This window comes from Calonectris borealis, chromosome 12, assembly GCF_964195595.1.
Source record: "Calonectris borealis chromosome 12, bCalBor7.hap1.2, whole genome shotgun sequence".
Lineage (NCBI taxonomy): Eukaryota > Metazoa > Chordata > Aves > Procellariiformes > Procellariidae > Calonectris > Calonectris borealis.
The window spans coordinates 2,724,619-2,752,613 of NC_134323.1; the positions used below are offsets into that span (position 1 = coordinate 2,724,619).

At 45.2% G+C, this 27,995-nt stretch overlaps 1 protein-coding gene across 2 annotated transcripts in view; it reads right to left on the minus strand.

Moving 5' to 3' along the window:
• GNAO1 (G protein subunit alpha o1) overlaps positions 1-27,995 on the minus strand; it is a 146,210-nt gene that overhangs the window by 117,465 nt on the left and 750 nt on the right. For both annotated transcript variants that reach the window (XM_075161011.1, XM_075161009.1), the window contains exon 2: positions 27,951-27,993. In XM_075161011.1, coding sequence (XP_075017112.1) covers positions 27,951-27,993 — 43 coding nt within the window. The remainder of the gene's footprint in view (positions 1-27,950; positions 27,994-27,995) is intronic.

Below are 27,995 nucleotides of genomic sequence, written 5' to 3' on the forward strand. Positions count from 1 at the left end.
CAAAGACCCTGAAAACCCTCCTGACTTTGTCATTACGTTTCTAAAGAGGAGTTTCTATCATGAAAAATGCAACCCATCCAAACAGCTCTCCAGAAGGATAAGGGGCAGGGCTGCAAACTCACCGAGGCTGAAACCCTGTTGCTTCACTTGTGGGCCTTCAACACACATCAGCCAACGGACTGTAAATACTGCTTGCAGCAGGTTTACAAGGTGGAAACCCTCCTGAGACCTTTTACCGCAAGGAAAGTGGGGTAAATATGCCAATGATATGAACAAATTCTAAATATTTAGGCGTTTAAATAAATAAAGCTTTTACAGATTTTCGGAATCTATTATTCATGATTTGCTGGGGGTTGTCCAGACTGTGCACCAAGGCATGTAAGCATTTTAAGAGGGTAGAAAATTACTTTCAGGCTCAGGAGGTTCAATCAGTTTGTGTGCTGAGAGCTGGTCCAGGCCTTCGTAGCACTGGACAGAGAAACCTCAATTGCTTCATTACCAAAGGAGCCACAATTTGCTGTAACAAGGCCGGAATGAGATTTTTTCTTTTCCAGACATGTTGAGCAAGAAGGGGGTCTCTGTCAGCCCAAGGTGTACAACGTGTCCCTGGGAAGTGGCTCAGCAAAGGTGGAACTATGCAGCCATGCTAATTCATTCACTGCAAGTGAAATCAGTCTAGAAACAACCTGATTTTCAGCTTCATCAAAACACAGAACATTTTAAGTCCTTTGTTGAAACTGATTGTTTGAAGCAGTTGAAGAACTAGAAAAAATGTCACTGTAATCCTTTCGGGATGTGGCTTTCCAGTTACAGTATGCCAACCCAGTGCCACCATGACAGCTTCAGAACAGACTTCCTGACTTGACAAAAACACCACCGCCTTTCTCCACGACATTAAAATGCCGTTCAGAATTCAGCGTTTTCCCTGTGCCCATGTCTGTAATTACACTGTATGATCTCAGAGCGAGCACAGCTACTGAAGATGGGCTGCTCTGACCTCAGCAACTGCCTCCTTATATCTGTGCTTTGTCTTGGCATTTTCAGCAGGGTTACAATTAATTAAAATTCCTGAGTAATTAAAATGTTTCGCAACAACAACAGCAGCAAAAATTGCTTGGAGAAAAGCCTGTGCGAAGTGCAACTGGAGCCTGGTTGGTATGAATATGCATGGGGCCCAAAGTACAATGTTTTGGCACGTGTGCAGCCTGTCCCCAAAGTAAATGATATAGCAAAGGAGGAAGAAAGTAGAGGCTTGGTAGATACTGAAACAGGGGTATAAAATTTTGCATTACTCTCCGTATTTCCCCCTCTGCCTAAAACTCACAGTTCAAGTGCATGGAAATAGAGTGGCTTTCACTACAGCTGGATGAATGCAAGGGTTTGCCAGGGAATTAGGACTTGGCCAGTGCTCCTGCTCCTTGTTCCGACAGTCATCAGGCAAAAAAGTTTGTACAAGTCGCTTCCCCTTCTGGGCCTCAGTTTCCCCTCTGTAAAATGCAGGCAACACTACTTTTCTATCTTGTATGAAGTGCTATGAGAAGTATAGAGAAAGAAATACACTACAGAAAGAGAAATGCATGTTAGCGAGTGACTGTTTCCTTTTGCCTTTGTCAAATCTGTACTATAGCGGGAGCCAGCTCCGGTCGCTCGGAGCTGTGAAGAAATCTTTGTTGTGCTCTGAAAGCCCCGCAGTGGACTGTCATTGTCAAACCCGCTGATGAATGGTTCCACTGGGGATCCAGACCCTGCTCATGTGGGAAAGCCGCAAGCCTCAATAAATAACTATTGCTATTATTGAATCCGGATAATTAACACTTCTGCAATTTTATAAGGAAAATACTGTGTTGTTGCAAAGAGTGCGGGGGGCAGCTGGCCCCATTCTGTTAGTGTAAGCAGTCCCAGCCCTGGCTCTGCCCGTTAGAGGGCATGCCCTCTATGAAATGCCAGCAAAGGGGATGATGTTTCTTCCCCTTCCCCTCTGTTCTTTTCTAAAACATTTTTTTTTTTTGGCAGGCACCACTCCCACTTTAGCGATTTAAGGGCTACAGGGAAGAAATCATACTCTGAAAGAGTAATTTCAAAAAGCATCTGTCTGCAAATGGTGCGTGTTTAAGCAATGGCTCTGTTCCTGGGGGGTGTGCGGGCTCTGGTCTGCTGATTTTTAGGGACAAAAATTAAATTTTGCAACCTCCAGACCAAAAGAGCAAAACGCCAGAAAGAGGGATCTCTTGCCTTAAGTAGGATTACCAGAGCCCTTTTCCCCCAGATTATGCCAGTGAAAGGTAAAAGACTTTCTGGGACATAACGACCATGCAGCAATGTTATGTACACAAGTCGAAAAAAAAAAAACTTGATTATTAGATGTTTTCAGGTGTTTAAAGAGATGACAGATAGGAAATTGCTGCTCCAAAGCATATACAAATTGCATTTTTTGAATCTCTTAAAGTGTAATGAACACAAATACTTCTTTCTAGTTATGTTTGAATTTTTAAGGTTTATGGGTCCACCTTCAACTTCTATGCTGCTACAGAGGATGAGATTATTTTTTTTCCCCAAAAAAACCTGGAACTGAGATCTCTCAAATTCACGTGCCTTCAGGGGCTTTTAAGGAAAATCCAGGAGGTATCATGAGACTTGCAAGAAGAGCAGGAGCGGAAACCCTGCAGTGGCTTCTGAGCATAGTGAGCACTGAAATTATGAGAGTAGGGCCACAGAATCTTAACATTACAACTTATTTTTTTAACGAACAGATCACCAAGCTCAAATTGATTGTTATACACAATTATTTACTAAAGTAAAGGCCCAGTTATGTTCACTGGCTGCTCCAAAATTTTGGCTGTCAAACTGAAATGCATAATCCCATATGCCTGTTTTAAAGATGACCAACCCTGCTTCTTCTTCATTTCAAATAATATTTGCTTAGATTATGCTTCAAAGAGGGATTGGGGGTTTTTTGTTACTTAAAATCCAGCAGGTAACCAGCTAAGAGGCTCTCAGGCCAGCCACAGCTCCGCAGCAGTATGTAATGTGAAAGCTCAGTGAATCAGATTCATTTCCTCCAAGACCCAAAGGTAGCAGAGAGTCACGCTGAATATTTCCTGAGAACATAAGTGGCCATGACAAACAGTCCTTCCAACCCAGAGAGGCACCAACCTGTTCTTCCAAATGCTGCAGGGATCACTGGCATTTTATTACCTCTAATCCTTCACGCTTCTTTGTTTAAAGTACAGTGGTGCGTCAGGCATCCTCTCTCTCTTCCTTAGGCTCGGCTTTGCAAACAGCTCTGCTTTTCTGGGGGATAAAAGGGCCAGTTGCAGAGAGCTACAAAGCCCCTCTCCAAGCGGCACTGAGTGTGAAGACATGAGCATGTACCTCGAGCTTGCCGAAAGGGGACATGTTTTGGGAAGTGAGGACTAGTGGTTAGGATGCGGAGGAGGGAGGGGATGGGAGATCCTCTGCCAGATGCACAGGCCAGTCCCTCCACCTCTTCCCACCTCAGTTTCCCCACCTGTAAAATGGAGCAATGATACCGGTCTCACCTTGTGAAGTGCTTTGAGATTCGCTAATAAGAATACTCTGGAGAGGTATTACTCTCATCTATCCATCTAGTCTTGCCACATCAAAGCAAATCACTCATTAAACAAAATATCCTACCGTTGGGTAGTGGGGTAATCCCACCAGATTACAGGGAACTGCACTGCTGGATGTAATGAGGACAGAATCCGGCTCCAAACTGGCTCGCAAATGTCTCTGCCTCACTTTCCAGAATGCAGGGCTCTCCCATAGAGAGACTATATATTGCTTTTACAAACATAAGCAACGATTTGCCTGTATTCAAGCACAGGACACAAAAGACCCCAATCCTGCAAACATAAATGCCTCATTTTAGTCCCTGAGCAGTCCTGTTGGCTTACATGGGCCCATACATGTGAGTAAAACATGCATAGGCAAATGCTTAGCGTATTAAGGGAAATATTTCTATAATATTAAGCATAATGTAATATTAAATATTAATTTATATAATATTTATATAATATTTATGTAACGTTAGGGCATATTTAGGGCTAACAACTGGTTATAGAACAGAGAAACTGACTAGCACAAGGAAATATTAATTAAAATTACAGTCTTTATTCACTCATAGGTTTTCTTTCCCATTCCGTTCCTCTGCTTTTTGATTAGAAAATAATCATCACATTACACAATATTTTCCTCATTAAACTACAAAAGCAACAAAGATCCCTTGCTTCTTTGGCCAATTAGTGCCCGTGTACAATCATCAGGAATACAAATCAAAGCATGTTCCAGCTCTGACCTAATAAACCATCTACACAAAATCTAAGCTCCACATTTTTCTGTTACTACAGCAATTCTTTTTTCTTTACCCCAAAGCAATCAGCACTGAACATTATTCCTGCTCTTAGGAAACTACAAAATGAAATGGCATGGGCTGGGGGCTGCCAGTCACCTCCAGCTTTGGCAGTTCTCTTCCGTGGCTTTGTTTTCATCAACAACCCCTAAGCGAATCCTTCTGCGCTCTGCTTGGGCTGGCAGGGAGGGTGGCTCACAGGACACAGTAGAAAGGAGGGAGCTCTGGGAGATTGGAACAGATCTGCATTTTCCTCAGGGCACATCCTGCAAACAGGGCCCTTTGTTCCTGGGGGCTGGTACCCGCTTCTCACCACAAACAGATCCCTTCCCGGCCTCTCCTTTTCTTCTCCTCTAAGAAAAAGGCCATTTTCAGAGTTTGTACTTCTACATCCACCCCCGCCCCAAATCCGTGTAAGTTATTCTCACTTAAACCAATTTTGCTCTCCCACTGAGTGCCGAAGTGTTGTGAGTTACACTGTGCCGCGCTACTCACGCCCACCCGATATCCATTTTCTGACCAATTTCCTTCTGACATGCATCTTAACCATCTTCAGATTCACTTCTGAATTTGGCCTAAATTGGAGAATAATATACTGAAACTCTGCTAAAAAGCAGTACGTAATTGATCTCTGCCAGAAGGTGGATCTGACCTTTTTTGTTGCTTCTCAGGGAAAACGGAGGGGGAAGCGCTAGGAAGGGGGCTGTAAGCCAGGAGTTTCAGCTCCTGTTTTCTACTTCCCCAGCTATGTTATAGAAGGCAATTAAGCAGTGTCTGTTCATCAGTGCGATTCCATTTATTGAAACTGGTTAATAAGCCCAGAATTAGTTCTTCCTTGTCAAAAAAATGTTTCAGTAGAATGTTTTCAGGAGAATGTTTTCAGAGTGGCTTTAGTATGTCTACTTGCCTACAAGTAATTAGGTTTAATATTTGTCCAGCGGTTTTGGAAACCCGGGCGATAGGTTCCCCCGACGTGTTTCTCGGTCTGCTCTTCAAGGTCCCTGGGTTAGAGCATCACCTGCTGCATGTCCGTCCCTGTGCTCCTGCGGGATCCTCCTGCCCCTCTTTCGGTAATGTTTCAGTTTCTTGGCCAATTTTGTGAAATCTGGTGGAGGCCTCAAAGGCACTGAGCTCCTAGAAGTGTTATGAAAACACAAGGCAGGGTAGAGGAGAGAAACCCTCCCCGCTCCCTCACTCAGGGACAGGCACGTACCCCTGCGGAACCAGACCGGTGCTCACTCTTGAGAAGAAACTCCCTGAAGCTGGAACTCACCATTTCCACTGCTCAAGGCATGATTTGATTAATTTGGAGGTTTAAAAGGAGAGGAGAGCTAGAACATACGCCTCTCTGCAGCAGGGACCGTCTTCCCGTGCTGGATGTACAGTTCCTAGCACGATGGGATCTTGCTCAGGTTACAGCTTGCATATGCTCTGGCAAAACCCTGAGTTAATCACAGTAATAGAGCTGTCCTGCTCCCTTACTAACTTCCACAGGATGGTCCTCCACGGAGGAGAGACTTCCTCCATCACTATGAACTTCCCTAATCTAATTACTGTTAATCAAAAGTGTGAAAAAAAGCATTTTCTCTGGGTGTCAGGTGCACAGCAGGTGCCATAATGTGCTTGTGGAGTACAGACATCCATTTGTTCAAGCGAGTGGGGAGGGCGATGCACACTGCAAACCCTGCAGCATGTCAAAACAGCTGAACCCCCCCTTAAACACCAGGATTCAGTCTGGAAGCTGTGTAATCCCTTTGAATTTTCTAGGAAGGCCTATGGGAAATTTAGTGATGTGAAGGGGCGGGATTTGCCTATTTCTGCTGTGATTTGCCTCACTCCAAAGCATGCGGCACCTGCAGCTCGGGGCTGACCGAGTGTGTTTATCTACTGAACCCATCAAACCACCTCTTGCCATGTGCTCTGACCCTCCAGCCCAAATTAGGGGTGACTCCACTGCTTCAAGTGGAACAAATGTCACTTCCATGTTTCACTTGGCCTCCTGCTGCTTCTTTGTTTTATTTTGGGTCCTGCTGCCTGTCACGGAAGAAGCACGATTCTGATTTTGTGAGGTTCAAATAAGGAATTTCACTTTTAAGCTGAACAGCCCATTGCCAAATGGGAAAGGTATTAATCTTTTTAATGGTATTAATTAAACCATTAATTAATCAATGGTTAATACCAGGATACCTTTTTTATGGGTATCCTGGAAAACTGAATCTTTCTCTCAAAGAGGGATCTTCAGGGCTTTTTCTGGCCTGCTTAAGCCAGCACATACCAATTGCTGTCCTTAAGTTGGCTAGGCAGTGCGGGCACCGAGGGTGTGATATCCCCCGCGTGCCCTGTGATGGCAAACCACAGTTCCCTCTACGCAAATCCGCCATTCCAAGGCACCACAGAGGCAAATCATTCCCCTGATAGAAACCTTGGCCTCTAAAAATCAAACCCATCGAAAGCACACACCGCTTTGCATTAATGGGATGCATTTCCAGGGGTATTTGCTGTGCTGATCAATGCCTAAAAAATACACCCTTGGTTAGGTGTGCGGAAACACACATCATCTGCGAACCGCGAGAGCCACAGAACAAGCCTATCTGATGCGAAGGAAATTTTGTTAGCCTGACACCATCTCAGAATAGCTAAACAGGGCAAAACAACGTGTATTTGTGCTCAAATCCTGATGATGTTTATTTACTAGGACAAATATAGCTGAGGGTAGCAACTTATCAACGCTTGCTTTATTTCAAGAGCAAATTGCTACCATGGAACCAGACATTTGATGTTTCCCTGCTATCGCCCAACAAAGAAAGCTCGCTTTACTAACTCGGCTAATGACCAGCAAAGTCACCTCACGTGGATTATAAAAATAAAAAGGACAAAAGGTTCAGGATGAAAAATAACAATTTCCCTTGCTTGCTTTTGTGATCAAACAGTGGGGAATTCGCAGCAGAAAACTCTGCTTTGAAATAGAAAAATAATAGTAACAGTGAAAATAAATGACAAGGTCTTGGTTCTATTGAGCTTTACTGAGCCTGAAAACCCACAAGTTTTGCTGCTGGAGAGTGTATGAGGATTCATTCAAAAGTCGATAATCAGCAGAGAGGGATTAGTGCCTTCCAATAACTGCTCTAACTACAAAGATGGTAAAGACTCAGGCAACATCCATTATCTTATCCCTTTATACTGGCTCATGGCCCCGAATTTCACTTGTACTATGTTTACTATTATGGCAACAAAGCAAATTTGATCAGAGCAACACCAACAAATAATCCAACAGCACCTTTGGATAAAATCTTCCTTGATACTTCACGAATTTGCTGAGCTGCTGGACCCCAACCTGGCTTTCCCGGTGTGTGGAATATGCTCTGTCTTGCCCAGCCTGACTGCATCTCCACATCTGCAGCTGACTCCTGCGCGCAGGACTGCGCACTGGCACATTCCTGGCCTTTGGGACAGACTCCCCCTCCCATTCCTCGACTGACCCTCTCACCTCAGCTAGGCTGGACAGGCCTAGGATGCTTTCAGTTTGTTCTGTGCAGGCATTAAAAAATCAGGTTATTCTCCTCCCCCAGCTGTGATAAGAGCTCTGTTTCCCCATGTTTTGCAGTACCCACAGATAGATATACTTAAAAGATTCATAATGTAAGAAATGAACTGGAAATGGAAAGTTCAATATCAGATGCAATTGGTTTGGGTATCTGTGAGACAGCCTATTTCTCTACTAGGTTCCCACAGACGTCAAGCACTGAATCAGTTATCTTAGCACAAATCTACAGATCGTAAGTTCTCTCATTTTGGGTTTGAAGTCACACTTCCATCCTGGTCAGCAAACAGCATTTTACTGCTATTCTTTATGGCCACATGAAAAAATACTCTGCCCCTTCTACTTTACTGTTGACGTGTTTTTAGGATAAAAAAAGATCAGTAAAAACAATCTGCATGCTTATGTATTCTCCCCTCCATGCAAAAATTTATTTATAGAGAACCTCTTAGCTGAAGAACTCAGAACACTTGGTAAACTGGTTGGTGAGTCACCTGGCTCTCTGAACCTTTACCTTAGCAGCCACCCTAACAAGATAGCAACCTGAATTTAGTCTTGAGCATGAACAACACACGTGCCAAACCCTACTCTGAAACATGGTGCAGGCTTGCAGAGCACATTTGGTCCTGAGGGCCGATCTGCAGACTGGCTGCACCTGGAGCCTTGCAGCAATGAGATGAGCAAGCATGGGGAAGGGCAGGTGGCTGTGAGTGTAGGGTCCCTGACGACTCCTGTAGCCAGGTTTCCATTTATTTGGCAGAGAAAAGCAGTTGTTCCCTTTTGGGTTCGTGTCTTGGAGGAACTGCCCTGTAAGCCACTGGTCCAGAGCAGAGCCTGAGACTAGTGTCTCTTGATTCACCTCTGGGTTTATATTTCCAAACTGAAGACTTTTCTGGAACGATCAAGCCCCTGAAAAATGCTTCCCTTGGGCCAAGTTGGGATGATTGCATGATGAATCTGCCACACAAGGCTAGGTTAATGCTCCCCTGATACCAGAGAGAAAAACTCCTCCTGGTTTCCACACCTACACTGCCGCTGGTTCAGTGCTTAACGCCAAAACCAAAAGCCTGATTTTTCTCAACTATTAAGTGAATTCAGTGTAGACTGGTCTCTGCTCCGAAGTGTTCCTGTAGTTTGTCCTATATTCATATGGTGTCTCTCAGTGGGGGGACCATGTGTGCAGTGTCTGGGCTCTAGGAAGACGTGAAGCTACCACACAGGCTGGCTTCCACTTTAACGCAAATGTGTCACGGGGGTTGTTACAAGGGGTTACGTGATGAAGAAGAGGCCACAGTGCTTTGCTGCAGCTTTGGTGTAAACCAGCAAGCAGCAGCCCTTTTTGTGTGGGTGTAGTGCAATCTTGAAACCAGCCTACACTGCCTACCAGAGCAGTACGGGCCATTCCCGGTCTGCAAATTGACTGGAGAAACCCACTGAACTAAGGCAACCCACGGCAGGACAGATGGTACCTCTATATGAGAAGTTTGTTATGTATCACAGGGAGGGGCCTTATGGAGATCCCTAAGCTTGAAAAATATGAGTCCCTCTGTTTCTATCCCTGTGGTTTTATGTTAGAAAAGGCAGAGGGGTTGGGAAAGACAAGGAGAGCCTAGATCCACCTTAAACATCACCAAAGAGATGCAGACTAAAAGAAAAGATAAGCCCAACAAAGGCGCTTGCTGAAAAGCCAACTATATCAACAAACCCCAGCTACTGCAGCACAGTGACTACGCTGCCCAGTGACTCCTGTTCAATAAAGGGCCGATTCTCCTCCCTTTTGGAAGACAATGTGTTCCACACACTGAAATAAATAACAGCCCCTCGCCAAGCCCCCGGCAGTGTCAGGGGATGTCAGGCTCTGCTCGGCGGATAACAAAGGCGTCAGCATGCAGCCAATCTCCTCCTGCCATCGCAGCTACCCTTGCTGCGCTGAATGAAATTTTTTCTCCTAATGGAAATGAAGAAAACCTCCAGTGCAGATAATCCTCCGTTATAATGGCAGTACATTCGGGACAGGGGCCAAGCAGTGTAAAGGACAAGCCAAATCTCTTTTACTTAAAGCCTGGCCTGAATGTGATAATGTAATGACTTCAGTCTGGATGTTTCAAATGCCATTCATTGGGATTGACTTAGCATATAGATGATATCAGCTAAAATAATTAAGAATGAGGAATTGAACAGATAGCATCAGCCTACTTCTCCTTCCCAACAAAGCTGGTATCCTTTTGCAAGTGGTCTAGAAGACCACTTGGTCTAAACACGGGTTAGTCCAACCCTTTCACTTCTCTTCCCCTTTGCTTTCTGTAGGAGGATCAAGAACATTCCTCTTAAACACAGGCTGAAGAGCCAGTCACCCTCTCTGCAAAGGCAAAGTTCCTGATTAATTTGTGCCTAACCTCTTTCTGGCCACTGCTGATCACACTTTGCACTCAGAACCTGATCAAAAGCCCACTGAAGTCCTTGGGAAGACTCACATTAATTTCACTGGGTTGTGGATCAAGCCTATATATTGTGAGTTTCTTCTAGCAATGTAGGTTTCCAGAAGCGTGGTAGCCCTGGCTGTTGTTCAGCTTCCTAGTATCTGTCATAGCTAACTATTATTTCTGTTTTACAGAAATAAAACACAGCTCAAACCCTGATACGACATGTAAGCTTAAAATGGCTTTCAATTACTATTAGCAGGCTTTTAAATGGGACTGTGGTGACACCCCAAAATAAGCAAAATTCTTATGGGAGAAATGAAGCTATTGGAATGACTGGTTATATTGAACATGCTCCTCACATAGCTGGCAAAGAGCAAAATAAAGCTGAAATAAATTGATGACGACCACTTTCTGGAGGAATGACAGTTTATCTTAGGAGAGAAAAGACCATTCAGCTTCTCTGCTACAACAGCTTACGACACCAAGCATTTGCACACCTCTCCCACAAAACAGGAAACCAGTAGCAACCAGAACAACCACAACAGATCACTTTCCATATTCCATACCAGCGTAACTGAGGGCAGAAGGTAAAATGAGTGTAAAATGCCACCATTCTCATTTTAATATATCCAATTAGCATCATTCTGATGGCTACATAGGGTGGAAAGCAACAGGGGATTACGTTCATTGTCCATTTCAAATCTTCGAGCTGGCAAATAAACTCAGTCCTTTAGGAAAAAAAAATTCTCGTACATTGGACAAGCTTGGGAACAGTTACAAGCCCAAGATCTGTTGTTGTGGTTGAATTTGTTACAAGCCCTACGCATATCATAAAAGAAGATCCTTATTTGAATGTTTTTATCTTCCTGGTCATCTACCTTGGCTCCTTCCAGGGTGGTCATTCATTTTCTTCACTGTTGCCTTCTTTGTTCACTAGGTTTAGAGATGAAATCAAGACTCGTCAGCAGCCTTGAGCAGGGTGTCAATGCTAGTTTGAATTTTCCTCGTCTTCTGTTTAATTGAATTTTCATTTGTATCTCCTCAGCTGTTTCCCCTCCGAGGCCTTTCCTCCTCCCGCCCCCCTTCTCTCCACTCATCCGAATAGATCATAGAAGCATTTCTGGCAAGTACCAGCTGCAGATACAGCGAGTTCTTGGGCATCTTCTACTTTTAGAAAACCACCAAGAGGCCAAATAACACCCGTGGTTGTTCTGTGAAGCTTGAAGCCTGCTTTTCAGAAAGACCAGTCTCTTTATGAACTCTACTGCTCTCTCTGAAACACATGTAAGACATGGAGGATTGCAGCGCTACACATTTGTCAATGCAGAGGACAAAAAGCCATGTGTGGGTTTACAGCCTCTGTTTTGCTGGGTCAGCCTAGCCAGCCAGGACTTCAAAATAGCATTAAAAAGAATCACTTCTAGATTTCTCCGCCACGTTCCCCAAAAGCTGCCTTGAGCTCCTGGCAGGCCAGCACTCAAAATGCAGTCTAGCCATGACCTCTCAACTTAAGATTCATTTGCCATCAGCATAATCTTTCTTTCAGCTTTGAGTTTGCTTTCTTTGACACAGCCTATTACAAATTCACTAAGAGGCATCTGAGATGTAACCACTGAAACCTTCCACCTTGAACTGGTATCGCTTCCCCCAACCACTTCCTTCCATTGTGGGGACTGAACAGTTCCTGCCTGTGGTTGAGGACAGCCTCTCTCGCACTGGAAATCTTCAGTATGGGAAAAGGAAAGCCCCACCAACTCCTCCATCCAAACTTTGGTAAAAAGGCTAGGAAAGATGCAGTTTAGCCCAGAGATTCACCAGTTCGTATTTCTAGTTCAACAGCTGACACTGTTAAGAGTTCTTCTGTGCTGAGAAATGATTAGGAGAAGCAAGAGGAAATTTCAGACAAAAATTTCAGGCTATTGGAGAAAGTTCTTTAATGCAAATCTTCCTGCAGTTAGGAGTGATGTAAAATTGTGAAAATCTTGGTGTCTTTAGGTCATTTACAAGTAAATCACACAGAACACTGAGGAATATGTGATCAAGAAGAGTTCGGCATTAGGACAGAGCTGGACAAAATGACCTTTCCATGACCTACTCCATCACTGACTAGTACAATTTCTGGTTGTAATTCATTATTCTGAAGCTGTTTACATTTTGTCCATGACAAGGGCAACTTCCATCAATCAGTTTTTGAACCTGGAATTCCTGGCTCTTTATCAGAGGAAACCGAGATTCTCATTTGAATATTCAGCTTTCTTGCTCTTATACACGGCACTTGATCCATCACTGAAAAGATGACATTGCCTTTGACAGTGATGCTCTGTCAATCTGACATAACCTGAGAGACATTCTGGGTATGTTTTGCTACTAAGTGAAAGACTACAGCACTTCAGTCATTAATAATTAAGTGTGACTTTGCTATTGGATATAAGATCTGCTTCTGTTCCTATGTACGTTTGCATTTATTTTTACACTCATCACACTGGTATTGGATATATACTGCATGAACTTTGGGCAAATGGTCCAGCGTCTCTCCGCTTACAGTCAGGACCACTACTTATGATAACTTATATTAAGGAGGTCTTCTGGGAAAGAATAAATTAGAGATTAGAGAAGGCTTGCTTGTAACTGAGGCTGAATTGAAACAGTTTTCCTCCCTTTCCCCTTTGCTTTAGTGTTGGTTATGGAAGGATTTAAGAAGGAAGGTTTAAGAAAGGAAAAGCACATGGTATCATTTTGTCTTTTAGCTTGCAGAGTTTTGGGTCCTGCTTCTGCAGCCTCATTTAGGAAATTAGTCTTCAAGACTTACCATGAAAAGGGGGCTTGCTAGGATCTCTTTTGTTGTTGGCATTCTCTTACTGTCACATCCCTCCATGCGCATCTAACACTGCGAATGGGGGGTTGCCATTTCTCCTGCCAGCCTTTGCCCTTCTTAACAGCTCTGACAGCTCTGATCCACTTATTCTTGGCACTTGCTTTGAGCAAGGTTCACATAAAGGTGTCAGTGTCCAGTCCGTGCACTGTTGTATCAAGCTGTTGTCAGTCTTCTGGATGGCTGCTTAGGAAACAACTTCATTTTGTTATCCAGAGCCTGAACTTGATCATGATTCCTCGTTTGACTCTTGCTTTTAAAGATCAAGCTCTGTCTCTTTCTGCCTCTTGTCTGCATTTCACTGTCTGCACGAAGTTCTTGTCTTGACTGGTGGTGTCAAACCCCTGCCACACTGGCCATTTCTCTCCTGCTTGTTTATAAGTGATGTTACAAGTCAACAAAATAAGTATTTGGGGCCTTAATTTCCGTTCCCTCAGGGGACAATGCAGGAACTTAGTTGAAGCCGGAAGGTCACTGGTGCAAAAGGCAATGGGAGAGGTGGTTTGTTCAAATGCAGAAGCAAGCAGGGCGTCAGAAAATACTAAACTCTCCGGTGTGTTTTCTTGTTATTTCCTAAGTTACTTAACACATAGCATCTTCTTCTTGGGAAAAAGGCTTATTGTGTGAAAGCTTCTTTTAAGAAAAAGAGGAAATACAAGACTTATAGAGGAAAGGGAGATGGGGCAGGCTCCTTCTGGAGCTTTTGTGAGGCTATGAATGTGACAAATCTCCTTCACAAGAAGGACTTGCTAGCCTGGTTTACTTACAGTAAGAGCACAAAAGGTGTCTCACTGAAGCTGTAAACTGGTGAGCCCTTGTGAGGCAAGGGGAGCGCAGGGATAGCTCACTGTCTGAATGGGATACTGGGTGAAGATGGTGATTCTGTATGCAATGCTCTTCCCTTTAAAGGGCAGCAGAGACCTATGCAAACCACCTCGGGCACCACTGTTAGGCTAACCACAGCAATACCAGGCTTCAAAATTTGCTCCAAATAAAATGGAATTTGAAAATCTTGTTCACCACTTGCGTAATCAGGATTCTGCAGCATTTTGGCAACGCAGTGGAGGAAAGTTGCCTTATAAATTACAAAGACTGTGTCTAAGGCCGAGCGGAAATAAAAGAGAGAAGTCTCCAAAGCCCAGGACAACTAAAGCTTGTTACAAAACCAGAGAGATCATTCTAGTGTGAAGCAAACCTGAGCTTTGCATTAAAAATGTAAATGTGATTGAAATAGCATAACCAGATTAAATGCATAAGCATTTAATCCACAAGCATAAAAGATGGTCTAAATACACTGAAACAGCAACAAACGGCTGCACTTTCCTTTTCACTGCGTTGTGGATCACAGGAAATTTATTTAAAACAACACAGAAATTTCAAGCCAGTGAAAGATTTACATTCCTTTTACAGGAACTAATAGGAGAAAATAAGGCTGGTTTGGAAAAAAACACCCGTCATTTAAATGCCTAAAGGTACAGAAAGACTTTTGAAAACTACTTTTCAAAGTCTTTGAATGTGAAACTGATTTACCCTCAAAAATTAAGCCCTAACACATAGAACTAGCCAGGAATGATGGAACCTTTCAATACAATCTCACGTCTCAACCTTCAGTACACTGCTGCCTTATGGGAGCATTTGATGGACATTTCTTTCTGGGTTTTTTTTTTCGGGGGCGGGGGGGCAGGGGGGCGAGTTATGTTAACGCAGATCAGTGCCAGAGTCTGGTTCATGCACTGCCAAGCGTCACCATACTACCATAGCTGAGCAGGGACAGACAGAGGTGACTTAAACCCACACCACCAACAGAGATGTTAATCAAACCCCAGCTTAGGATTTCAGGTGGCTACCTGTAAAATGCTGCATGAAATAAATCCAAGAAAACACCACCTAGAAGCAAAGAAAGAAACCAAAGTGGTGTGAAGGAGAATTGAAAGGAGTAACCAAATATTCCCAGCTAAGCCTCGCTTTTTATGCATTCTAAGGGAAAATTCTGGTAACGCTGCGCAACATTGTCCCTCAACTGGTTTCCAAATAGAGGGGTAGTTAAAACAGAAGTTAGGAACATTGAATAAGGAGACTAATTTGGATTTTCTTGACATAGAATCATTGCGTAACTTGGGCTAGAGGTCCCTGCCCAGAGCAGAGCTACCATCTCAGGTAGGTCAGGTTGTGCAGGTCCTTGTCCTGTTGAGTTTTGAAAATCCCCAGGGATGATAATTCTCCCCTTCCCTGGGCCCACTTCCACTTTTGCATCAACCTCCCCGTGAAGCATTTTTTCCTTATATTCGATCCTAATTTCCACAAAACATGTGTCTGTTGCCTCTCATCCTTTCACTGTGTATCTCTAAGAAGAGTCTGGCTTCATCTTATCTCTAGCTCTCTTTGGGTGGTGGAAGAGAGCAGTGAGATCTCCCTCAGCTTTCTCTTCTCCAGCTCCCTCAGCCTCCCTTCACTCAACCTGTGCACCAGCCCCGAACACCTTGGTGGCCCCAGTTTACCAGTGGTTTACCCCTTGGTTTAGGAGACCCAAAACTGAACACCGCATTTCAGATGCAGCTTTGTGAGTACCAAGTAAGGAGGAATAGGCAAGATTTAGTCCCAAATGATTTCACACAACTTCATTTCTTGAAGTCATTAAATACATATATAAAATGCTACAGTTAAACCTGCACTTCCTAAAACCAGACAGTATTTTTTCTTCCCCTGATACAAGTAACATGGCAAATAACTGTAACTGAAATAAATTTGAGAGCTGGTACTGAGAGCACCCGAGGCAAAAAGGAAATGAGGGTGGCATGAAAAAGGCCACAACATAAGAATCTTTTTTTTCCCCTGATCTCCATTTTCCAAGAGGTGTAAGAAACAGAACGAATATTTGAACAAAGGTTGGATACACAAAGTGACACTAAAATTGGCTGGCAATCAGCACAAGCAGAGATGATGTGGTCTTCAACAAAGCCTAGGTGCACGCAAACCTATTTGTGTGCAATAACCCAGTTCTGTTCAAGCCCATTGATGTTGATGTGCACATTAACGGTTGGACTTGATGATCTTAAAGGTCTTTTCCAACCTAAATGATTCTATGACTCTAGGGTTCTACGATTATTAGAAAACTCAATTGTTCTGGGGTTTGGGATCTGAGCGTGAATGAAACATGAGCTATGACTGGGACTTAACTACACACAGATTAGTAGCCTCTCTAATTTGGCAGCACTGCAAGTCCTGTGGCCTCACTGTCAGCAGTACTGAGCAGTTGTTACTGTCTTGAAATCAGCCAGCTGTGGGGCTCAGCGCCTCTGAAAACTGACAGCGGAGACTTAAGCACTGAGCAAGTCTTCGGGAGGATCAAGACAATCATTCCGCTGAATGAGGAGGATTCTCCTGGAGAACAGACGGAGCAGGATGTGTTAGAGAGCTTCGGACAGGCTCTGCGCTGCATGGGTTTGTGCCCAAGTTAGTGAAGGAGCCAATAAAAACGCTATGATCTTGGTTATTTTAAAAATCTCAGTATATTTATCCAGTTACTGCCGAATTTAAATACACCACTTTGGCTGGGTTTGTATCACTGTTATGGACACTTTGTAAAAAATTTTTCTACATTTTACTGGAAACTCCAAAAACCTATTTCAAAGTCCTATGCAGGAGTACTTAAAAAAATCAGAAAGTAAATTTAAACCTGAATATGTGTTTATGCCAGAAGGCCTCACCTATTTGTTTGATCACAGATGGGAAAAAATAGTACAATTTGATGTCTCCAATCAGAACTAAAAGTACCAATCTATTAATTCAGTTTTCATGCTCTGTCATGTAGGAAAAACATTAAATTTGTTTATCCAAATATGAATTAAAAATAAACTTATTTCTTGAAGGATCGGTAAGCAGAAGAAGTAGATAAATCAAAAAGTAGCTAAATAAAGCCTAAATTCTGAATTATTTACTGAACCACATGAAGATTACTAATTTCTAATGCTTTATCATTTATGGGCTCTCTCTTGGTATTTCTACCCTCTTCATATGGTCTTTTTTTTGTTGTTGTTGTTTTCTTTTAATAATTAGCTACGGGGAAAGACACTGAACAGACATCAATATCACCAAGGAACATACCAAGATTTTGATTCACTATCAGTACCTGGATCCCCCGGTCCAACAGCAGCTTTCATCTCTCCTGCACATCCCACCTCACTGCAGAGGTAAGACCTGGCTGGTCCCATCAACGCAGCAACACGCTTGCAGGGGAATTCCTGTCAAGCACAAGGCTGCTGGCAGGATGGGGGTCTTGGGGCCCTTCCTCTTTTCTAACATGACCCTGATGCCATCAGTCAATGTTGGAGAAATGCCGACCTCGAGCTGGGATTTGGCAAAGCACTCTTCTTTTCCTCCTTACCAGTGTTTCATGAGGGCTCAGCGCACACAGAGAGATGCAGATAACAAACCAAGGACCATCAGCTCATAAATCTGCTGTTCAATTTAAACATCTTAAATGCACACATTGAGCAGCATCAGGTTTCCTGCTGAAGAACTGGCCAGGCAGCAACCACCTTGAAAGTGACAAGTTGATACAGCACTTCGGGTTTTTTGCTGAGCTGTAAATTAGGAGAATATAAATGTATCGTACAGCCAAATTGAGGAAAACAAGGGCATGCTACTAGGAGCTTTCTGATTTATTATGTAAACATCTTCTCATTCATGTGGAAAAATTTGTCTAATTTGGCTAAATAATCAATCACCGAAGGGTGACTGGTGATTAATGAACAGCACGATGACATCCTGAGGTGTATGTTCATCACAGCAATTTTCTTTCATCCCAATGATTTGTGCTAGTGTTACTGATGAAGTGTAGTGATAAAGGCTCTGCAACGTCTGTGGTGGGGGTACGTATATTACGGTGGTAAATACCTGCCTATTTTAGAATCTGTAGGCAATGGGATGGGGCCCCCATTGGAAAGGAGCATCTACCCCATGGGCATCAGTGCACCTTACCAACCTGCCAACAAGGGACCAATTTCTCATTCTCACAAGGGCCATCTGGAAAGAGCTCTATTTGGCCAGTGGAAAGAGCCGTTGTAGCTGCAGCAAGCTCTAACTGCCCCTCCTGTAATACTGTTTTGCACTGCTTACAGATGTAAAGAGGCTGTAAGTAAATAAGAACAGATTCCCAAAATATATTGAATCAACGACTCAGTTCTGCACTACTTAAGTAGCCAACCTGATTTTCTTACGTTCAAAATTCATTATGAGGATGGTATGTCCCTCCTATGGAAGAAGCTAAGCAGAAACCTCCATGCTGTGGAGGAGCACATGCCCTGCCATGCCAGCCGCGGAGCAGCACGAGAGAGGATGACGAATTCACGTAGGCTTACTCAAATTATGACATGTAGATCCACGTTGTAACTTGAAGTGATTTGAAAATCTCACTACGATCTTTGGGGAGACCCAGAGCTGGCCAGCACCAGTTCCACACAAAATTCCTCCAGAAATACAGAATACAGACATGGTACTATTTCATTGAGAGCCATCAAAATGAGATAACTCCACCACCTTTGCTGTAAAGGCAGGAGCTGGATTACAGCAAGGCCCACACTACCGAGGCAGCGAAGAGCAGGGCTGTAATGAATAAGGAGCACTGTAGTGGCAGTGAGGAAACATCACTACGTCACTGCGAGCTACCGCATACCACAGCTCCAGAAATCTCGCAATAAAACCTCTCATTTGTTATCTAGATTATTCTGTCTAACATCCATTTTGTGCACTCAGCCTTTCCTATGCACTTTTGCTTAATGCTTTAAAATTGGAGCTACTAACTCCAATCGGCTCTAGCAGGGAGAGGATAAATTACCAAATTCTGCTAGGAGGTAGTATACATTTTTACCATTTAAGTGATATTTTCCTCAATACAGGCCCGTTCTTATCTCATCCCCTTCTGTAATGATTCCCAGCTGATGCAGAAATGTTCCAAGTCTTGTACCAGACTGTTACTGTGTACAAGTTGCTGTTGATGATGCTCTTGTAGACAAGAGCATTTAATAGAAGTCTGAAGTTGCTGGAGAGCCTCAAAGCATGTTGAGTCACTGCTCTGTCTTTCAGACTGTTTTAAGCACTGGGAGGTGATGTTTCAGAGAGGGGACATGCACAGAGGTGAAATGTCCATCCCCGGCCTCCCTGCCAAGGTGCCAACACTGGGGTGATGAATTCTCTGAATAGGGTATTTCTGGAGTAGGGTGTTCTTCTGGACCTGTGAAAGCTGCTGAGCCCCTCTCCGCTCACTAAAGCCACTCCTGGAGACACCCCTCGGAGACACCCCTCATGGCCTCCCAATGCAAAACACATACCCTGCATTTCTATGCAAAGTAGCCTGCCACATGCCAAAGAGAAGAAAATCCCTTTCCATGTTATTAAACCCTTTATTTCCTACCAGCATTGGATCCTGCTTCTGCCGATACCCGCTCCCAGTTTTCCCTGAACACCACAATCCTGAACAGAGTCAGGCCAATGCCTTTAGGCTTTCTCAGAGAACGGCAGCTAGCACCTCAACACACTTACTAGGATCAGCGTCTCCCAACCCTTCCCCAAAAGCAACTCCTGCAATGTTAACCAAGCAGAATTTCTGTTGAAAGATTGCACAAGTTATCCTGTATCAGATAGAATATATGATAAATTGTCTTTGGCTCCTGAGGACACAAAATCCCACAGGATGGCCTGATGGGGGAGAGGGTGCTTACTAATAGCCATGGCCCAAACTCGTAAAGGCACGAGAGGACCCCGTGTTACCCACACCTCTTTTCTCTCTCTCAAGATGGTGTACTTCAGCTCCTTTGTTTTAAGCTTGCAGGTTTTATACTCAGATGAAAGGTCTGCTGACGAACCGATATAATTTTTGGTGACAAAGCAGAGCAGGACATGCCCAAGAATAAAGAAAAACAAAGCTATTTCAGTTCTGCCAATCCTTCTCTTTCAATGTCAAAAATATTATTGATTAGCAATTTGAAAATAAGCGTGATGTCAGCTTACTACACAGTTCCCTGGGCTCCCTCCTGAGAGAGCGCTCCTCAGTTCTTTCTCAATTAACTTGAAAGCTGGGGAGGGTAAGCATTATTATTGGTAAGCTAAGAAATGCCTCCATCAAGAGTTTTACTCTATTATCGCAATAAGCACACAATGATTCAGCTTGGGATTAAAGGACTTTTTTCTCCCTTTTGCTCAGCACTAGAAAACCATCAGTTCCTTTGCTCTGTGTTATCCAGCAGCGTTTTGCATTTTCTGATTTTAGGCAGAATCCTAACAGCATCTTATAATCAGGACTGTAATCCTCCAACCTCCCCACATCTGCCAGTTGCATGAATGGTCTTAAACATAAAACAAGAATGATTAAATTAACAGTTTAGGGGGATTTTTACATTAGGCAGAGCATTGCTTCAGCATTAGGAAAATCATGGCAAAAATCATTAGTATTTCTCTCTAAGAATGAAATAAAAGAATTTTTGAGGCAAGAAAAATGGTGTTGGGTTTAATGTGCCAATGCTTTTTATAATGTGATTTCCAGACCTTTTTGTTTCCTGGTTTTGTTTTTGTAAATGAAACTTAGCCTTTCCAGTATCCCACCAAGTGCCATGCAAACATTTGAAATTCATCAGATGTCATAAAAATTGTACATTGAACAGACATCATCTTCAGTGTAGGAGGAATTTGGCCCAAAGTCCAGTGAGGTCAAAGAGAGGCTTTGGGGTCAGTAGCATTCAAATTGACTCGAAATAAGTGATGTTGCTGGTTTCAATCTTGCTAATGCAAAATAAAAAATAGGAATTAGGCTTCGAAAACAACCAAGCAATTGAGATAGTTTCCATGTCTTCATTTGGGCTGTTTTTTATTTTGCTCCCAATTCTTAGGCTAGAATAAGGACATTTACTTTTTAACTTTTCTCTAAAGTGAGGAGAGCTGGAAGTTTTCTTTCAAAAACAATACAGAGAACTAAGCAAAGAACCCCTGAAAACAGAGCTCGCCCAGTCATCATGCGAGTCCAGGCTCCACAGAAGCGATTTCAGGCTCTACAGAAAACTGCAAATCTCATGAGATTTGCAATTGCACCAGGAAGAGTGACAAGACTCTTAAATACCCTGGCCACCTGAATTTGAGAAGGTCTTGCCAATTCTCTTCTGCCAGAGCTTCTCGTCCTTCACACTCTCATAATGAATAAAGGACCAAATCCTGTCTTCTGCACTCAGTTGCACTCAGGGTTTAACCATGGACTTCAGAGTATAGAGGATAGGTCCTTCTGTGCACTGTGAACTGCTGCTGGCTCGTAAGAGAAGCTTTTTACCTTCCTCACAGCTTGAGCAGGGGGTGAATGAACTCAGAAGTTTGCAAAATTGAGCTCTTAGACCCTTAGACTTGCATCAGGCTCTCTGGCTGCAAATCCACCAGCTTCAACACTCATTTGTGATTTTGTATCCTGCAAATCCAGGAGAAACCAGGGGAGCTTGTAGGCTGTAACTCTGCAAGGTGGCTGAAGAAAACTAGCTCTACCACAGGTACTAATTATGAGCCTGTAAGACATTACTGACTGCCTGGCTCTTGTTCTCCAGGTGACCAGCAACCTGCTCCTGCCTCGGCCAGCAGTGAAGCATTTCTTCATTTCACGCTTTCTCTTGACCAGAAGAGCCAACAAAGTGCCTCTAACTCCATTATTCGTCCCTTTCTCATTCCCCCCCCATTTTGATTATCTTCCCCGTATTCCCCAGGTAAGCATACTGGAGAACTCATATCAGATGTGACGTTGTGTCCCAGACAGATGGAAAAGGATAGACTGATGAGGAAAACCACAACCTTTTTTCCTTTGTCATGACTCAATCTAATGTCTCTTACAACTTCTGGGTTAGCCAAGCTATAAAACAAAACAGATCCCTCGTTACGTTTGTGCAATAGATTTGTCTCTTTCTTCAGAGCTCATTAAAAGAACTGCTTTCATCTCATTAGATTGCTAAAACATTTCCAACAGGACTAGATGTGTCATGTCAGAATATGACAGGCAAATTTCTTTTAAGGTTTTAAAACTAGGTTGAAAGAGAAGCTATGCAGTTCACTGTTGTCACTGAAAGATATTTTTACTTTTATGAGTCCCTAAAACAAGAAACAAATTAAGAACTGTCAAGGAAAAAGAAAAAACCCAAACCCAAAACGTATTCCATCTTGCCTGCTAATATTGTTACTGCTTTTCTTTGAAACCTCTCTCAGTCTAATAACAAGAACCTTAAGTATAAAAGAACGAACTATAGTTGTTAATATTTTGGCTTATAAGCACAATTAATAATCCAAAAGGAAGGAAATAAGTGCTGAAAATATGATTGCCCTTTGCAACTACAAGCCAAAATGAACAGCCTCACTTTCCTCTCTTCCCAGGTCTTATTGCTGCCTGGTTCAGAGGCAATCTCCCCGCGCTGTGCCATTGCAGGGCGTGGAAAGGGCTACCCACAGCATCCAGGGATGCAAGAAAGCATCTGAGAAGGAGGTGGGGAAAAAAGCTGCAGCGAGGGAGAGCCCCCTCCTGCAGCAGATTCCACCGGGATGATCGCTCATGCCCTGGCAGGAGACTCTGCCTTCCTCAAGGCAGGCAATGCACTGATTAGCTGCCACCCCTACACCCAGAACTGCCGCAGCAGGCGGTTTACTACCAGATACAGGTTTCACTGCCAAAACAGCCCCACCAGAGTTGCCTCTCTGCTGGGGTCTGAAGAGCAACAGTATGCCATATGTACTGTGCCAAATCCACACCCAGGGCAGAGTGCACTGGAGCGGGTCCTGGGAGAATGACACAACTTCATCAGAAAGGCTGCAGCTCTTTCCCCTGCTTATTGAAACCCAATTCAAATATTGCCCAGGCACAGCCTGTCGCTGCCCTACTTTGGGCCTTAAGTCACAGAAATCCTGGAAAACAGAGCAGGAGACAAATAAGGATGAGGATGGCTCTGCCTGACCTGACGCTTTAGCGAGGTTCGTGCCTCTGGGCTGCCAGCTCGCACTGTGATCAAACAGTTCCTGGATGGGAGCAAGGCAAGGGGGCCGCGTGGGGGTCCCCACCCAGTGCTGCAGGGCAGAAAACCTGCGCTGAGGAGTGGGACAGGCCACGAAGAGGCAGTTTGCTGTCCTCTCCCCGGGAACACGCCGCAGAAGCGAAGCAGCTCCACGCTATAAGCCCCCATGGAGTGAGGTATTCCCGGGGGAAGGGGCTGCAAGCGTGAAATCACTACAGCTTTGAGATACAGACATGCGGCCAAGAGCGCTCAAGTGGGTGTTCACAACACACCATTTTGTTTCAATGGCATTTACCATCAAATTGCTGAGATGGTCTCTAAAACCAGTGGGCGGGGACTGCTTCTCACTCTGAAGAAGTTCATTAGATTATAAGTAATTCAGTTACACAGAGAGCAAGTAGAGCCTGGGGCTGTTTTGAGGGGCTTTTTGAAAAAGGTCAAAACAATATATCAGACGGCTATTGGGACTGATGGCTGTTGGGGAGAAGATAGTAGATATTTAAAGATAAGCATTGTACGCTAGTGTATTTTTCTCCTGATTGCATATTCCCATCCTCCTCATACATAACATAAAAACATTTTGCAAAAAATGGCACAGCAAAGGAGCCTATCAACTGAGATACTGCCAGCATTGCTGGTGAAGTGAGACACAGCTGTTTTGGAGGACACGGAGGGCTGGAAGCTCCGGCATCTTGTGAAAGGGAGCTAGACCCAGCCTTCTGCTCCCAGCTCAGCAGGGGACAGAAGCTGCTGCTTCTGCAGAGGCAAAATCCAAAACCAAACCCCAAACCCCAGAATTTTCCTGTGGGCAGGTGAAGCCATGTCTCTTCCTGAATGCCACAGCCATCACTAACCCCTCGTTTGGGAAGGTTATGGCTCAGCATCCAGAGTGGCTGCTGCCGAGAAAGTGGCAGGACCTTGTTTTTGAAGCCACGGCACCTAACTCAGCCTCTCTGCGTTAGCGCAATTAAACACTGAATTCCCTAGAAGCTTCATGCTGATGGCAGCGGATGGTGTCCCCACCTGAGTAATCCATCCCTGCTCACCACTGGACCGTTGCACATATTTAAGTATTCTGCTGAGCAGCAACAGATGGAGATATGCTTGGTGTCTTCCTAGGCTGGGGCTTTTGATGAACAAACATGTTCACTAGAGTTATGTCTCCACAAAAAATATCCTAGAATAACAGCAGTCTTGATTCCATACTACAGTCCAGGTATTCCAGAAAAGAAGGTCGCATATTCCAAATTCTGCATGTGCTCAACATTTATTTCAAGACATAAGAGCTAAAAAATGTTGACATCCATTGCAGTCCTACATCAAAGTGAATTTGCTGAGATGGGGTGGTGGGGGTGGAAGATGAATTTCTCTTGTCCGGTAACACTCACCCTCTGGCTTGGATCCTCAAAGGAGGCCCCAGACTTGCTTGGTTAAAGCTGATTTTTAGTTTAAGATGAGTGAAAATAGAACCTGGTCACAGCCTGATTCTGAACACTGTGGCACACTCTGGAGTCTCACTGGCTTGCATGGCACAACCACCACGCCTTTCAGGACCGTTCCCCTGACTAGCTTGGCCATGGCCCTGCATTTTGAGCCATGGGTGAAAGTATCTGGACTGCAAGACTGGTTGTGAAAATATAACAAGAGAACCTAATCAGCCACGATGGGTGTAGTCAAAGCGCAAGGGTTAAGGGTGTCAAAATGACCTTGGGTGCTAAGAAAAGTGCCATTCCTAGCCTGTGTTGCCACCGTTTGAGATGTGCACGCTAGCCTCCAGTTCTACCTCTCTGCCATTCACCAGTACCTCTTTCTTTGCTGGATAACTCCCCGCTCACCAGCTGAAAGGTATCTCCAAATATTTCACTAAAACATCCTAATCCCCATCCTAGCTGCACTCTCAAATTATTGTAATTTCTACCTGTCACTTCTTCTCCCGCTACCTAATATTTCAAGGATTAACTGGACAGTGTGTAACCTCTTCTTAGTCCTCTCTAACAATGCCTGCCCTCTGTTCCTTTGTCTTAGCGTTTTCTCATCTGTCTGCAGATTCCTGTGCTTCTTTTCAAGGCAATATCCAAGTGTGAAGCTGCTTTAGCCATTCATGAGGATGAGATTTATTATCTAGAAGCACACCAATAACACAGTATTAAAAAATAAAATAGCAGTCTCTTTCATCAAAATCTAATGAACATGCGATTTAATCTTTATTAAGAATTCATTAGGTTCTCAGCAAGCCTGTCTAATGGAGCTTGACCAGGTGAAATGCTAATGCCTACATTATATTTAAATTAATTTTCAGAAATGTTAATTTCCCCAAGTTGTTCCCTGCACATCACTCTCCCCAGCGCCCACGGCTGCGCGGCTCTCTCCAGATGCCTGCTGCTGTGCTCATAGCAACACCGCTGTCCCCACCCCAGCCTCCGCACAGTTCACTGGAGTTTCCACTCTGACGGACGCCTCCCAGTTTCTGACACTACGAGGCCTTTCTCCATAGCAGCCTTCTCGGCATTTTCAAGTTAGGTACACAGCTGCAAGCCCAGCATGGGTTACGTGAAGAATGTTTCATGGAAAATACACATATATGCATATATATGCATATATAAAAATAAAAAAAAATATATATAAAACAGGGTATATTTCAGTCCTCAATATACTGATCTAGTCCAACAAACAGGTTATTATCTTGATGCAATTTGCTTCAAAAAAACAGGAGCTCTGCTCTTTGGAAAACAAGAGTCACTGTACACAAATTGTGTAAGCCAGCGTGGTCACTGCCTGCCCTCCTGCCTATGGGCTCTGTGTGTATGCACTGCTATTGTGGTACCCACAGCCTCTCCCTTCAAACAAAACCCATCGCTCACCATTCCAGCATGCTTCTGCAGAAGCAATTCCTAGAGATTAAATAAATTATTGGTGTTCATCTGCAGTAACATCTCCCCGGATCCACCTTTTGCACACAAACAAGTGCAAACCAAACCCACCCCAGCCCCAGATCAAACTGTCGGGGTGACAGCCCCCTTTCAAACTGTGAAAGGGGAAGCTCGGAGCCTTTACAGAAGCAGGGTACACAAATGTCAGTGGGAAAATCTGCGGAGACCGCCGTGCACTGGAGGCAAGCCTCCTCGCAGCGAGACCTCCCAGACCCGCAGTGCCTTGGGAAAAACATTGCCTCAGGCGGGGATGACGGTTTAGTCCCCTGTGAGCCCCCGAGGGCTGGACACAGCGGCCACAGAGTTGATACAGAAATATCCGGGTCACCCGCTAAGCCACTCTGGCTGGAGAGGAGCTGGGCTGAAGGCCCGGATCTGCCCCCGTGGCGCACGCACACTCACACACACGCACACCCGGGGCGGCTACGGGAGTGCAGGGCAACAGATTGCCGATCGGCGACGAGCCCCTTCGGCTATTTCCGAGCCCGTTCGGCTTCTCCCCGACCGCCTCCGAAGGCGGCCGAGCGCGGCGCTCGGCCGCCGCCGGGAGGAGCCGAGCGGTGCCGAAGCGGCAGCGCTACCGGCGGTTCGAGTCCCCGCTGGGCGCTGTCCACCACGCGAACCGCCTGAAAGCCGCAGCCGCGCCGCGCCGGGACCTGCCCGCCGGCCGGCACAACCCCAGCCCCCGCGGCGGCCAGCTCACAGCCTGGCACCCCGCAAAGGCACCCGCTCCCGGGACTGCGGAGCGCAGCCTGCACCCCCCCTCCCTGCACCCCCATCCACACCCAGCTCTGCTGCCTCTCCCCCTCGCTAAGCAACCCCGGTCCCCGGGGGGCCCCTCCCAGCCACGGATCCCTCTGCAACCGCCGGCATCGCAAAGCAGCAACCGCTCCGTGCCTCTGCCCGACCGAATCCAGACCCCGAACCAGCGCCCGGACTTGTTTCGTGATGGCGCCCGCCTCGAACCAGCCCATCATGTCTGTTTCGGTGGGAGGCTGGGGTATTTCATTGGATTTTAATTAAAAAGGAGGAAGGGAAAAAAGAATAACGCTGCCACAGGAGTACCTCCACCCCTTCATTAGCCTTCCCCTGCACCTGCTTTCCTACGGGATGCAATTACTCCAGCCGCGGTGACGCGTTGGAAGAGACCGTGCGGTGGGGTTTTCACTGCTGTTTATTGCACAGTAACGTCTAATTAAGCACAGGGAGAGCGTGTGTAGGGGAGCCCCGGCGAGGGGCAGCCACCTCGGTCCCTGCCGGGCAGCCTCGGGAGACCCGGACCCCAGGCTTGGCAAGGAGGGGTTTAAATTTAATTGGTGATGGGCGGCCAAGCTCGTCTTTCATTAATTAAAAGGAGAGGCTAAAATCTCAATAAAAGGGGGTTTGAGTAGTAGGGAGCCTTGATTTAAATCCGCAGAGCCGGCAGATAACACCTCGACATTAAGCATAACTGACAGCGGTCCGCTTCCACGGGGACATCTGCGCGGCCTCGCCCCGCGGCGGAGGTGGGGAAGGTGGACTGCGAGCGGCCCCCCCGCTCGCAGCCCACCTTCCCCCCCTCCGCCGCGGGGCGAGGCCGCCGGGCGACACTTCAGCACCACATCGGCCCTGAACAGCAGCGGGAACGGCGGTGGCACGGCCTTCCCCTCGCTGTTCGCCTTCCCGCCCTCGCGGTCCCCTCAGGTAAACATGGCGCCCGCCGGCCCTCACTCACCTCAGTGAGCCCCCGCCCCGTTCTCCCTCCCATTAACGCCGTTTACTCACCCCCCACCCTCTTCCCCCGCGGGACTTACTTCATTTGCTTCACGATGGTGCTTTTCCCCGACTCTCCGGCCCCT